Source organism: Rana temporaria, chromosome 4, assembly GCF_905171775.1.
Source record: "Rana temporaria chromosome 4, aRanTem1.1, whole genome shotgun sequence".
Lineage (NCBI taxonomy): Eukaryota > Metazoa > Chordata > Amphibia > Anura > Ranidae > Rana > Rana temporaria.
In genome coordinates this window covers 339,708,218-339,721,608 of record NC_053492.1, presented here as the reverse complement: position 1 = coordinate 339,721,608, position 13,391 = coordinate 339,708,218, and the positions used below count along the sequence as shown (strand labels likewise).

At 45.9% G+C, this 13,391-nt stretch overlaps 1 protein-coding gene across 1 annotated transcript in view; it reads right to left on the bottom strand.

Annotated features, from left to right (window-relative positions):
• LOC120937495 (retinol dehydrogenase 13-like) overlaps nt 1-13,391 on the bottom strand; it is a 73,653-nt gene that overhangs the window by 18,547 nt on the left and 41,715 nt on the right. The window contains exon 4 of the mRNA XM_040350762.1: nt 5,952-6,056. Coding sequence (XP_040206696.1) covers nt 5,952-6,056 — 105 coding nt within the window. The remainder of the gene's footprint in view (nt 1-5,951; nt 6,057-13,391) is intronic.

Below are 13,391 nucleotides of genomic sequence, written 5' to 3'. Positions count from 1 at the left end.
ATCTGGCTACTTAGGTAGTCTGCTTGCCAGTTTTCTATGCCCAGATTGTATATGGCCGACAGGGCCGGCAGGCTCCGCTCTGCCCACCGAATGTGAGCGACCTCTAATGCTGCAGCCGAGCTTCTTGTTCCTCCTTGATGGTGTTGTCCAAATGGATCCTGACTGGACGTCCCTGAAGCCTCAGAGACCATTTGGAGAGGCACAGTCTGATTGCCCGAAGTTCCAACACATTGATCGGCAGACAGGATTCCTCCTGCGTCCATCGACCCTGTGTTGACTAAACACCCCATACCCCCCCACCCCCCAGCCGGTCAGGCCGGAGATCTCAGCCACCATACTAGGAAAGCGTTGACTAGTTGACTCACCCGGATTTAACAATCCAGGGACAACAGAGACTTGTCCCATTTGGACAAGATTTCCTTCTGCAAGACATGAGTGTGGAATTGAGCATACGGTACCGCTTTGAAGGTGGCCACCATGAGACCCAGGACTCGCATGCAGAATCGCAGTGTTGACCACCAGCAGGATGCCAACAGATTCACTGCCGACCGAAAAGTCTGCAACTTCTCCGCGGGAACTTTTGCCTCTGAGGAGTCCATAATTAGGCCCAGGTACTCCAGGCACCAACACCGACTTCTGTAGGTTCAACACCCTACCAAACTCTTGAAGAGTCTGACTGCTGATCGCCAAATCCTCCTCTAATTCTGAGCCCGAAGCAGGAGGTCGTCCAAGTAGCCCATGATAGCGATTCCTCGCTGTCTCAGCAAGGCCAGAATCAGAGCGAGCACCTTGGTGAAAACCCATGGTGCTGATGCCAGGCCAAACGGGAGAGGCACAAACTGGTAGTGGTTGTACCGACCGCAAATCGCAGAAACCTCTGATGCCTGGAATATATGGGGACATGCAGGTATGCGTCCTTTATGTCCAAGGACGCCAGAAAATCCCCCGGATGGAGTGCAGTGACCACAGAGCGAACTGATTCCATCCTGAACTTTCGTACCCTCACAAAGACGTTGAGGGCCTTGAGAACCAGGATTGGACAGACCCTTTTTTTTTTCGGGACAAAACAGATTGGAGTAGAATCCCTGAAACCTTCTGGCAACGGCACAGGTACTACTACTCCGTGCCTCAGCAGGTCCTGCACTGCCCCCAATAGGGCGTTCCGACGAGCCGGAAGAAGATGAAGGTTTGAGGGAAAGAATCTGTTTGGTGGACAAGAAAGAAACTCTATCTTGTACCCTGATGAAACCACTTCGCAAACCCACTGGTCGGAAAGAAGGGAGGTCCATCGAGCTGCAAACTCCAAGGCGACCCCCCACCTGAGAGTCGGGCGGGAGCAAACCTTTATGCTGTTGCATATTTGTTCGCAGGCTTGTTTTGCTTGCGAATCCAGGGACGCTTTTGTCCCTCAGCTGGCCCCTTGTCAGCCTGGGAACGCTTACCTGCGGGCCCAGACTGACTAAAATACCGCTTCTGAGCAGAAAAGGAGGGCCCTGGCCTACAGCGTGGCTCCTTACCTTTTCTGGATTGTGGGAGTAATGTGCTCTTACCCCCAGTGGCATTCTTAATAATGTCATCCAGCGAGGCTCCAAATAGCCTCTTTTCCTGGAAGGGTAAATCCGCCAGAGCCTTTTTGGAAATCTGGACCTCGGACCAGCATTTTTGCCAAATCAGGCGACGTAGTACCACAGCAGATACTGAGACTCTGGAGAGCAAGGGAGCCATATCCAAGGCTGCATCACAGACATACGTAAGGCCATACACCAACTAATCGGCCAGCTCCACACAGACCAGGGAAGCCTGTTGTTTCTCCACCTCGCAGTGCAACAATTTTGCCCACCCAGTAAGAGTCTGTGACACCAGGGCTGTGGCCAATACTGGTCGCAATGCTGACCCCAACATGGTGAACATGGAACGGGCCACCGCTTCGGACCTCCTGTCAGTAGGGTCCTTAAATGCAGGGGTCCCCTCTACCGGAATTGTGGTGAACTTGTTCAACCTAGACACCGTGGGGTCCACAACCGGGGGAGATGCCCATTTTTTCAAAAGGCTTTCCTCAAAAGGGTAACAGACCGCCATGCGTTTTGGGACCGCAAAGGTCCTCTGCGGTTGTTCCCATTCCTGGTCAATAAACTTATGAAAATAAGTCAGGCAAGGAAAAACTTTAGCAGTGCAGGTCAACTTGCAGGACCCGACACCTCAGTAGATGCCCCAGCCGCATCCTCCAATTTGAGGGTTTCCTGCACTGCGGTGATAAGTGCTCCAACAAGCCCCTTTTCCTGCGCTGCCACAGATACAGAGTCTTCCTCACTGTCCGAAGGGTCCTGGTCTGCATCCTCTGATACAACAGAACAGGGGCCCTGTGCCACGGCCAGGCCCGAGTCTGAATCAGAGCTTTCCCCAGATGATGGTGGGGGGGAGGGGGCGCTCTTCACCCCCCTTACGCCCACACATTGCTTCCACCCTGGCAACAAAGCACTCCAGGACCGCTGACAAAGCGTCCACAGGTACTGCAGGTGCTGGGGCACCAGTTGCTATCACAGGAATTTCTGGGGAAGAAGCGCCAGCCTCTGACGCCATGCTGACCTCTCTCACCTGACAGCCACTCAGGGACTAGGTAAGTCAAGGTACACTAAAAAAAGCCCACCCTTCTTGCTGCTATAGACCGAGGGGTATATCCCAGAGGAACTCACCGCCCTGACCCGGCACTGCTCTGCACTGTGGTCCGCTCTATCTCCCTGCACAGTGTGTGCCTGAGGTGATCTGCCGTTCAGAATGAACATTTTTACCTCATGAAAAAAAGAAAGAAAATGGCCGCCAGCTGTAATCTGTATTAGAAACAGCGCAGCTACAAGAAAATGGCCTCCAGCTGTATTGTAATACAGTGCGGCTACAGGAAAATGGCGCCGGCGCGATTCTGAGGTAAAATAAAGGCCGCAAAACGCTGAGCCTCCGAGCGGAGGCCCCCCTTATGGCAGACCCCCCACACCATTAGCAGACCCCTACACAGTGCGCAGCCCAAAGTTCAGGACCCGGAGTCCCCTCTAGGGATCTCCGGTAAACAGCAGGCCCAGCAATGCATTGGGGGGAGGGAAGGGATGGGGAGGGAGGGAGGAAATGGATGGGGAGGGAGGAAATGGAGGGTGAGAGACCCCCTAAACGACCACCCCAGGAATGCCCAGCTGCTCCATCCTGCCAGGACAGGAGAAACCGTACTTACCCATCCCGCTGGGACCGCTGGATGCGTTCCTGACAGACGCACCGCCGAGCAGTATAAAGTGGCTGTTGGCCATGGCCCACTGTGACACGGACAGCAGTAGCCCAGTCATAAGTGAGCCCTGGAGCATATAGCTCACCGGCCACCCCTGGAGCAATGGGGTATGTCGTGGCCGACCCCGCGCGTAGCTAAAGGTCTGCTCATGCTCGATGGCTGGACTGGGGAGGTCCTTCTCCTAAGCTAGGCAGAAAAAAAACTGAGCTGCTGACTGCAGGGTGAGGAGTTATGACCAGAGGGCCCACCCCCTGGGTGGTGCTGTTCGGCTTTACATGTTTTTAACTGTTTAGACGGAACATAACCCTACTGTCAAGAATATTTGGAGCTGTGTCCGTCCATGAACGAAAGAGAAATACCTATTTTATGTTAGGTAACAATGTCAACGTAAAATAAATAACTCACGTATATAAAGGCTATTCAATTTCAGGTGGGACTATACAGCTTTCTTTACTGACATGTTTTACATGCCATGTCTTATATGTCGAAAGTTTAGATGTAAACCCTAAGGGCCCTTTCACACATACGGACAAACGGTCTGTTTATTACAAATCCGTTTACGGACTTGTAATGTAACCCTATGGGATTGCAGACGTTAGCGGATGATGCATCCGCTAACGTCCGCAACCATCCGCGTCCGCGGACGGAAGAAAACCCTATTTTTCTTCCGTCCGGCGGAACGGATCGGATGAATACGGACACGCGGTCCGTATTCATCCGATTACCCATAGGGGAGAGTAGAGGAGAGACAGGGCGGTCTCTGCACTGTGTGCGGGGACCGCCCTGTCCGCCGACAGCTCAGCGGGGATTAACGGAGGAATCCCCGCTGAGCCAAACGGGCTAATGGAGCGGATCAATATGGATCCGCTCCGTGTGAAAGAGCCCTAACTGAGCATTTTGTGTGCTAAAGCACTGTAGGGGAGATTTTCTAAAAGTGGAGCAGCTGTGCATGGTAGCCAATCAGCTTCTAACTTCAGCTTGCTCAATTAAGCTTTGGCAATAAAACCTGGAAGCCGATTAGTTACTATGTAGAGCTGCACCAATTTTAGTACTTTCCAGTTTTATTTAATCTCTGACATAGGACATCATGCTGTGGAACATCAACAAACATATTGGTAAGGGGTAATGGAAGCATCAAATTAAAAAATGCTGAAAAATATTTAGTGATTGGGTTTACGAATACCTCATAGCTCAATTTTGCCATTTGAATATGCATCACTCGGGGCCAGCTCCCTACCATGGGACCCATGCGACAAGTTGAGAGGGGCGACAGAGCAGGGCCGCTGCTACCTACACCATCCACATTGAGTGCAGACTCAGTGAGAGTGTCGAGTCTCTTCCCTTTTCTCACACAAGCTCCTGGGCAAGGGTGGCACCAGGTGAGTGCAGGCCATGAAAGGTGGGGAGGGGTCATGTAGAGAGTCGGCATACTGATCGGCCGATCCAGCACAGAGATCCCTCCATCTTCTACTGACACCCCATTCCTGAACAGAGTGATCTGGAGGGGTGACAGGGACAGCCCGGACTAGAGGGAGGGATAATACACAGCACAAGGAAGCTCTGCGTATACAGTGGAACCTCCGATTGCGAGTAACGCGATTAACAAGAGTTTTGTATTACAACCTATTTTTTTTAAAAATCCTGACTCGGTTTGCAAGTGTTGTCTCGCAAAATGAGCAGGATTCAAGCCTCTGCGGTGTGCAGTACTGCATTTGGCCAGGGGTGCAGGTGACACTCAGAGCCGTTCAGAGCGGCTTGGAAATACTCCATTCCAGAGTGTTTCCGAGCCTTTCCGGGGGGTTTCAGTGTGCATCCGAACAGTCTCAGAGTATTTCCGAGTCTCTCCGGCACCCCCACCTCTGGCAAAATGCGGTATTGCCTGCAATAGAAGTCAATGTGGAATGAATTTGTTCCCATTGACTTCTATGGGGAAACTCGCTTTGATATGCGAGTGCTTTGGATTACAAGCATTCTGCTGGAACAGATTATGCTCGTAATCCAAGGTTCCACGGTACTATTTTAGCCTGTCTATATACCCATGTAGCCTTTCTCTATACACTAGCCTGTCTGTATACACCCTAGTAGCCTGTCTGTATACACCCTAGTAGCCTGTCTGTATACTACACTAGCACTTAACCTAGATTTACGCTTCTATGTTTAGTGCAAAAATCTGACTTCCTGTTAAATTACATTTTAGTTTTAATTATCATGATATAAAATAATGGATGTGGGGACCTTTTGGTGGCGTGTTTTTTTTTTGTTGGGGTGGTAATCTTCCTTACATGTTCGCACACTCCAGCGTTTGAGTGGCCATCTCGCAATGATGTCACTTGTGTGTGTTGCACAGTAGTCATGATTGCGGTGTGCACTGCGCATTGTACAGTGATGTCATCGGCTAGAGCCGATGTGAATATCTACTAAATGGCACAAATATAGTAGATATACATAGTACTTACAGGTAAGACATTGTAAGCTTACCTGCAGGTACAATTTTAAAATCTGAGTTTAAATTTGACTAGGTGTTTACCTAGGATTAGAAAAGTATTTAGGTTGATGACAGATTAATTTTAAGGTTATCAAATGTTTCTTTATATCTTGGCACGTCAGTGTTTCATGGTAGAGCCAAAGCATATATAAATCAAGGCAAATCAATGTACATTAAAACTTTCAAAAACTTTACCCAAATGGTTGACACCAAACTGCATTTCAAACCCATCCTCTGTCTTCCACTGAGGGCACCTCATTACTGCAGCATTATTAATGAGAATGTCTAGGTGTTCCACTTCTAAAGAAAAAAAAAAAAAAGAAAAAATATATGAAATTGCACAAAATATAAATGCTTGCATGTGTGCCAAGTATCACCACAGAACAAAATCACTTAACATTTGGTTCTATTTGCAGCGTGCTGGTCAGGTTTTTAGTCGATGCATTAATTTTCAGTGCCAGTCTCTAAGCAGTGGTTGTTTATGGCACAAGGCTTTTAACACAAAGGCAGAGTGAATAATACTAACTGGTCAGTGCTTTGTCTTCTCGCTATTCCCTAAAGCAGGATGTTACCGTTAAACCCCACAGAATCCCTAAAACAAGCACTTGCAGTGCCTTGAAAACATATTTCTACCCCTTGAAATTTTCAACATTTTGTCATGTTACAACAAAAAAACCTTAAATTTATTTTCATTGGGATTTTATGCGATAGACCAACACAAATTGGCACGTAATTGTGAAGTGGAAGGAAAATGATAAATGGTTTATTCAATTTTTACAAAAAAATATCTGAAAAGTGTGGCGGGCATTTGTATTCAGCCACCTTTACTCTGATAGCCCTAACTTAAATCTAGTGGAATCAATTGCCCTCAGAAATCACCTGACTAGTAAATAGAGTCTACCTGTGTGTAATTTAATCTCAGTATAAATACAGCTGTTATGTGAAGCCCTCAGAGGTTTGTTGGAGAACCTTAATAAACAAAAAGCATCATGAAGGCCAAGGAACACACCAGACAGGTCAGGAATACATTTGTGGAAAAGTTTAAAGCAGTGTTAGGTTATGAAAAAATATTCCAAGCAGCACTGTTTAATCCAACATCTGTAAATGGAAAGATTATGGCACAACTGCAAACTTACACGCCCCTCTATGGCGTTTACAGGCATTTAGTGGCAGGGGCATAAATCTGAATGCACCAAAATCGCATTTAGGAGAGGAGCTTTTGGGCATAAAGGACAACTGATGTGTCTAAACACACCTAAATGCTAGGCATGATTAGCACTTGAGTGTTTATTCAGTTCCACAGTAAGTATAACAAGCATGCTATGCTGCATATACAGACTGATTTTACTGTTGTGGGTTTAGTAACACTTTAAGGTTTCTTGGTTGTCGCTTGGAAGTTTCAGCTCCCTCCATACATTTTCTATAGGATTAAGGTCTGGAGACTAGCTAGGCCACTCCATGACCTAAATGTGCTTCTTCTTGAGTCACTTCTTCATTGCCTTGGCAGTATGTTTTGGGTCATTGTCATGATGGAAGACATATCCATAATCCATCTTCAGTGTTCTGGCTGAGGGAAGAAGGTTCTCATCCAAGAATTTACAATACATGGCCCCGTTCATTGGCCCCTCAGTGCACAAAGTCGGCCTGTCCCTTTAGCAGAGAAACAGCCTAAAAAGCATAATGTTCCATTTCCGTGCTTGACTGTAGGGATGGTGTTCTTATGCCGCGTACACGCGATCATTTTTCGGGTTGTAAAAAATTAAGTTTTTTTTTTATGTCATTAAAAATGATCGTGTGTGGGCTTCAGAGCATTTTTCAGGGGTTCTAAAAAACGGGCAAAAAAAATTCGAACATGCTCTATTTTTTAACAACGTTTTTAACATTGTCGTTTTTCGGGTTGTAAAAAATGGTCGTGTGTGGGCTTTAACGACGTGAAAAATCCGCGCATGCTCAGAAGCAAGTTATGAGACGGGAGCGCTCGTGGGACTGTAGGCCACACATATACCCACCAACAACCTTACTCCAGGTACAATAAGTAAAATTAAATAAATATACTGACCCAAGTTTGGCAAATAATGGCCGCGGCAATTTTTATTGGTTTTAACACAAGAAATAAATTATCCATATAAACTTTTATTATTCAACATCAAACATCAACTTTAATGAAACCAACCAACTGTGTAACTGCTTAGTTTTTAGAACTCAAGCAGCATTACCTCATTAAATCATGAAATAACACGTCCCCCCTGGACATCCAGGGTGATACCGACCACATAAAATTGCATGCGACTCGGGAGGGAGGGCGGGAGTTCTTCCACCGCTGCTTGTTGAGGAGAAAGAGGGGGATTTCCAGCCCAGCCAATCATTTTAAAGCCTTCCCAGCTTCTAGTACCTTCTGCTGCGTCCCATTGGCTGGCTGCTGATCCCTCATTTAAAGCAACAGTACCACAAATTTCCACATAAGCCCATACATACCCGGCATAATACAAGCTATACATTTTAACCCTTCATCCATTTCCCAAGTATGTGGTGGCCACAATCCCACTTAAGTGGGCTCCTATTGTGCCCCCTTTTCTATGGGACTGTAGGCCACACATATACCCACCAACAACCTTACTCCAGGTACAATAAGTAAAATTAAAAAAATATACTGACCCAAGTTTGGCAAATAATGGGCGCGGCATTTTTTATTGGTTTTAACACAAGAAATAAATTATCCATATAAACTTTTATTATTCAACATCAAACATCAACTTTAATGAAACCAACCAACTGTGTAACTGCTTAGTTTTTAGAACTCAAGCAGCATTACCTCATTAAATCATGAAATAACACGCCCCACAAGCCGGGCTTGAGTATCATGCCCGGCCCCTCCCCAACACCGCGGCCTGCTTAATTCTATTCTGTAATCCTAAATTGAAAATGTCAAGCCCCACCTCCGAGAGGTGAACACCAACTTGCCTGTACAACCCAGGAAACCCCCCTTCTAGATCCACATGCCTGTATGACAGCCCCCTGAGTTTAGGCATAAACTTCTTCATGGCCCTATTTATGCGCTTCCTCATCTTCTCCATGGCCTTCCACTGACAAGACGAAAAGCCATGAGAGGCGAGGGATAATTTCTGAAAATACTAGGGTTGTACCTGGAGAGGCGAGAGCAAAACGGTGTAGATCCCTCTGCATTAGGAAAAGCAAATCCAAGGTCCTCATGTTCCCTAAATTATTCCCCCCGGTATGCAAAACTAAAACATCTGGCGTAGGCCAATTTTGACACAACCTACATAAATGGAAATAAAGTTGGTGCCAGTGAAGGCCCCGCACCCCCTTCCAATATACCTGAAAAGATTCCGGACCAAGAGACAAGTTGGTGGAATACCTACGCAGGGCCTCCCATTGTATACATCCAGGATTTGTGCGCAGACCAACATATCCGCCTTAAGAGAACTGGTTAGCCTGACATGGGCGAATGCCGATTTTACACCTGTGATCGCTAAATAAAGACGTTGCGAAAACATACGACCAACTGGCCTGACCCTGCATGCAAATGCTAAGACTCCCAACAGAGACTGCATCTCCTTAAGCAGCACCTTTCTTTTTGACAGGAAAAAACATCAACAAGGACTTTAACTTCACCAGTTTTTCTTCAGGCAACCGAAATTCCATCCGGCAAGCGTCAATCTGAATGCCCAAAGATTCCAAGGACGTCGTAGGGGGACACGTATTTTCTTCTGCCAAGGGGACACCGAGCAGACTGGACATACTCTGAAAGGCCTGCAATAGCTCAGTACAAAGCAAAGAACCCTGCGGACCCATAAACAAAAAAACATCCAGGTAGTGTATTAACTTATCACAACCCGACTGAGCACAAATCACCCAATGCAAAAAAGAAGAAAAAGCTTTAAAATAGGAGCAGGACACGGAACACCCCATGGGTAGACACCTGTCAAAGAAATAAGCCTCATCAAAATAAAACCCCAACAAATTAAATGCCTCAGGGGCTATGGCAACAGTCTAAGCGCCAATTTAATATCAGCCTTAGCCAGTAACGCTCCAGGCCCACACTGCCGAATCTTGACAATTGCTTCCTCAAATGTCGCGTACGAGACCGAGCAGAGCGAATCATCAAACTCATCATTCAGAGAATCCCCTTTAGAGAATGACAAATGATGTATGATTCTATACGCACCTTGCTCCCTCTTGGGCACCACCCCCAATGGTGATATGCAGAAATTAGCAAAAGGGGGGTGCCCAAAAGGACCAGCAATGCGCCCTTCTGCAATTTCCTTCCGAACTTTCTCCCCGACACTGTGTGGGAACTGCTCAACTGATTTTAAATTCCCCACTACCGTACACCCCACCCTGGTGAAATTCAAAACCATTAATGAGAAACTGCGCTGTCGCCTGGTCTGGATATCTGTCTAACCATGGGCGCATGCTTTCCAGCCTCACTGGCGTGCAGTGAGGCCCTTGGACCCTTGGACTCTGACTAGCCCCAGTATTAGCTGACTTTTTTAAACACTTTACTGCCAGGTGGACTCCCGCACAATAGGAACATTTGTGCCTATACTTACAAGCCGTATTCCAGCGACATTGGCTGTCATTAACCCCTTAACGTCCGCCGCACGACTATTTACGTCCACACAATGGCACGGACAAACAGAAGGACGTATATATACGTCCTTGCCTTCCCGCGGGTCGGGGGTCCGATCGGGATCCCCCCCCGCTGCGTGCGGCGGGCGGATTCACTCGGGGAGCGATCCGGGACGACGGCGCGGCTATTCGTTTATAGCCGCTCCGTCGCGATCGCTCCCCGGAGCTGAAGAACGGGGAGAGCCGTATGTAAACACAGCTTTCCCGTGCTTCACTGTGGCGGCACATCGATCGTGTCATCCCCTTTATAGGGGAGACACAATCGATGATGTCAGACCTACAGCCACACCCCCCTACTGTTGTAAACACACACTAGGTGAAGCCTAAAACGTTCAGCGCCCCCTGTGGTTAACTCCCAAACTGCAACTGTCATTTTCACAATAAAGAATGCATTTTAAATGCATTTTTTGCTGTGAAAATGACAATGGTCCCAAAAATGTGTCAAAATTTCCGAAGTGTCCGCCATAATGTCGCAGTCACGAAAAAAAAAATCGCTGATCGCCGCCATTAGTAGTAAAAAAAAAAAAAAAATTATAAAAATGCAATAAAAATATCCCCTATTTTGTAAACGCTATAAATTTTGCGCAAACCAATCGATAAACGCTTATTGCGATTTTTTTGACCAAAAATAGGTAGAAGAATACGTATCGGCCTAAACTGAGGAAAAAAATAATTTTATATATGTTTTTGGGGGATATTTATTACAGCAAAAAGTAAAAAATATTGCATTTTTTTCCGAAATTGTCGCTCTATTTTTGTTTATAGCGCAAAAAATAAAAACCGCAGAGGTGATCAAATACCACCAAAAGAAAGCGCTATTTGTGGAGAAAAAAGGACGCCAATTTTGTTTGGGAGCCACGTCGCACGAGCGCGCAATTGTCTGTTAAAGCGACGCAGTGCCGAATTGTAAAAACGCCTTTGGGCATTTAGCAGCATATTGGTCCGGGGCTTAAGTGGTTAAAGGCAAAACAGCTGCCCCTCCTGTACACTGTGCCAGGAGTAGTAACCGCCGCCGGTTTTGGAGTGACTGACCTCTGCGGGGCAAGTAAATTTAGCCATAACCATGTGGGCAATCCATGGTGGCATATTGTGTTACTAATGGTTTGTTTGGTGACAGTGTACCCAACTGCCTTGAGATCATTCGCAAGCTTCTCCTGTGTAGTTCTGGGCTGATCCCTCACTTTTCTCATGATCATCCTTACCCCATGAGGCAAAATCTTGCATGGCACTCCAAACCGAGGGCAATTGATTTGTTATTTTGCATTTTTTCCATCTGCGAATAATCGCTCCAACAGTTTCCTACTCACCAAGTCTCTTGCTGATGGTCTTGTAGCCCATTCCAGACTTCTGCAGATCTTGTCTTTGACTGTTCTTTGGTCTTGGCCATGATGGTGAGTTTGAATAGAAGAAAGAGATTCTGTGGATAGGTGTATTTTATACACATAACGAGCGGTCATTAGGAGCACCTTCTAAAATTGACAGGACTAATCTGTGTACCACATGAGCACATATGGTAGCCAGTCTGTGAGAGCTAGAATTATTGTTGGTTAGTAGGGGATCAATTAGTTTATTTACTTACTGAACTACAACTCAAATTTATAACATTTATAACATTTGTATTACGTGTTTTTTCTAGATTTTTGGTTGACATTCTGTCTCCATCATTTAAAATACACACATGATAAAAAATTATAGACCCTTCATTTGTTTTTAAGTGGGCAAACTTACAAATTGCGCAGGGGATTAAATAATTTGTTTCCCCACTGTGTATTGATAGATAGATAGATAGATAGATAGATAGATAGATAGATAGATAGATAGATAGATAGATAGATAGATAGAGTGTGCGTGTAGGTTTCAAATTTAAGCCCACTGTTGGTTTACCCTTTATTTTAGTGAATACCAAAAGTCTGTTCCCCTGTCCTTCTGCAGACCTACACCTGGTTTCAGTTGTCATGATAACAATATACACAAGTTTATTGTTGAAGTGGTTATAAAACCTTAACATTTTTTAACCTAATGAATTCCTAGACGCAGACAGTGAGACTCAGGAGCGAGCCCGCACGGGACACGCCATAGAGGAGGAGCCAGAAATACCAGCAGAAAACCAGAGAAGAGGAGAAAAAAAAATGTGCATTTATTGTTTTTTGAAACAGCAGCCTGGAAAGAATTGCACTCGCAATTAACTGATGATGCAGTGTAAAGCTTCTGCACACACTGTTTACAGCTCTGTTGCCTGTACATCTGTAAGAGCTGTCATTGCAGAGTTGTAGGAAATGTGAATGAATTACGAGTGTGCTGATCAGCCCGCCCACAGTTCATTCAAAGTACAAGTACATCTGCTGCTGTAGCTGGTGGTACCTGTACATTGCAGGTGAAAGATGTAACATGCCCCAAAGGTGAACTCATCCCTTAAGGCACAGTGGTGCTTTAAATCTATTTTCTCCCGTGCCAAACTTTGGGCCCACCAAAGGATTCATTTAGAAATGCTTTGCGATGTCCCCCCCCCCCCCCCCCCCAAAATTGCCCATCTTATGCAGAGACTATTTGGGAAAGAGATGTTGGTACTTTTGAGAACAATGGAAGGATGCAATGCACACTGTACAAATATCACAAAATGTATCTCAACTGTATTTTCTCCACTATACTCCTTCAAACCTCTATAAAATGTGCGTACTATCTGAATCACTATGCAATAGATGGAAAATGGATGCTATCCTAAACTGCACCGTTATTGGATAGGGGTTATTACCACTGTAAATAATGTATTTCAGACCACTGTTAGGGAAGGTCCCAAACAATGCCTACTAGGCAACCTTTGTGACCTCCAAGTCTAATGCCACGTACACACGACCGTTTTTTCGGGTTGTAAAAAATTACGTTTTTTTTAATGTCATTAAAAACGATCGTGTGTGGGCTCCAGAGCATCTTTCACAATGTAAAAAATGGGCATTAAAAATTTCGAACATGCACAAATTTTTCACG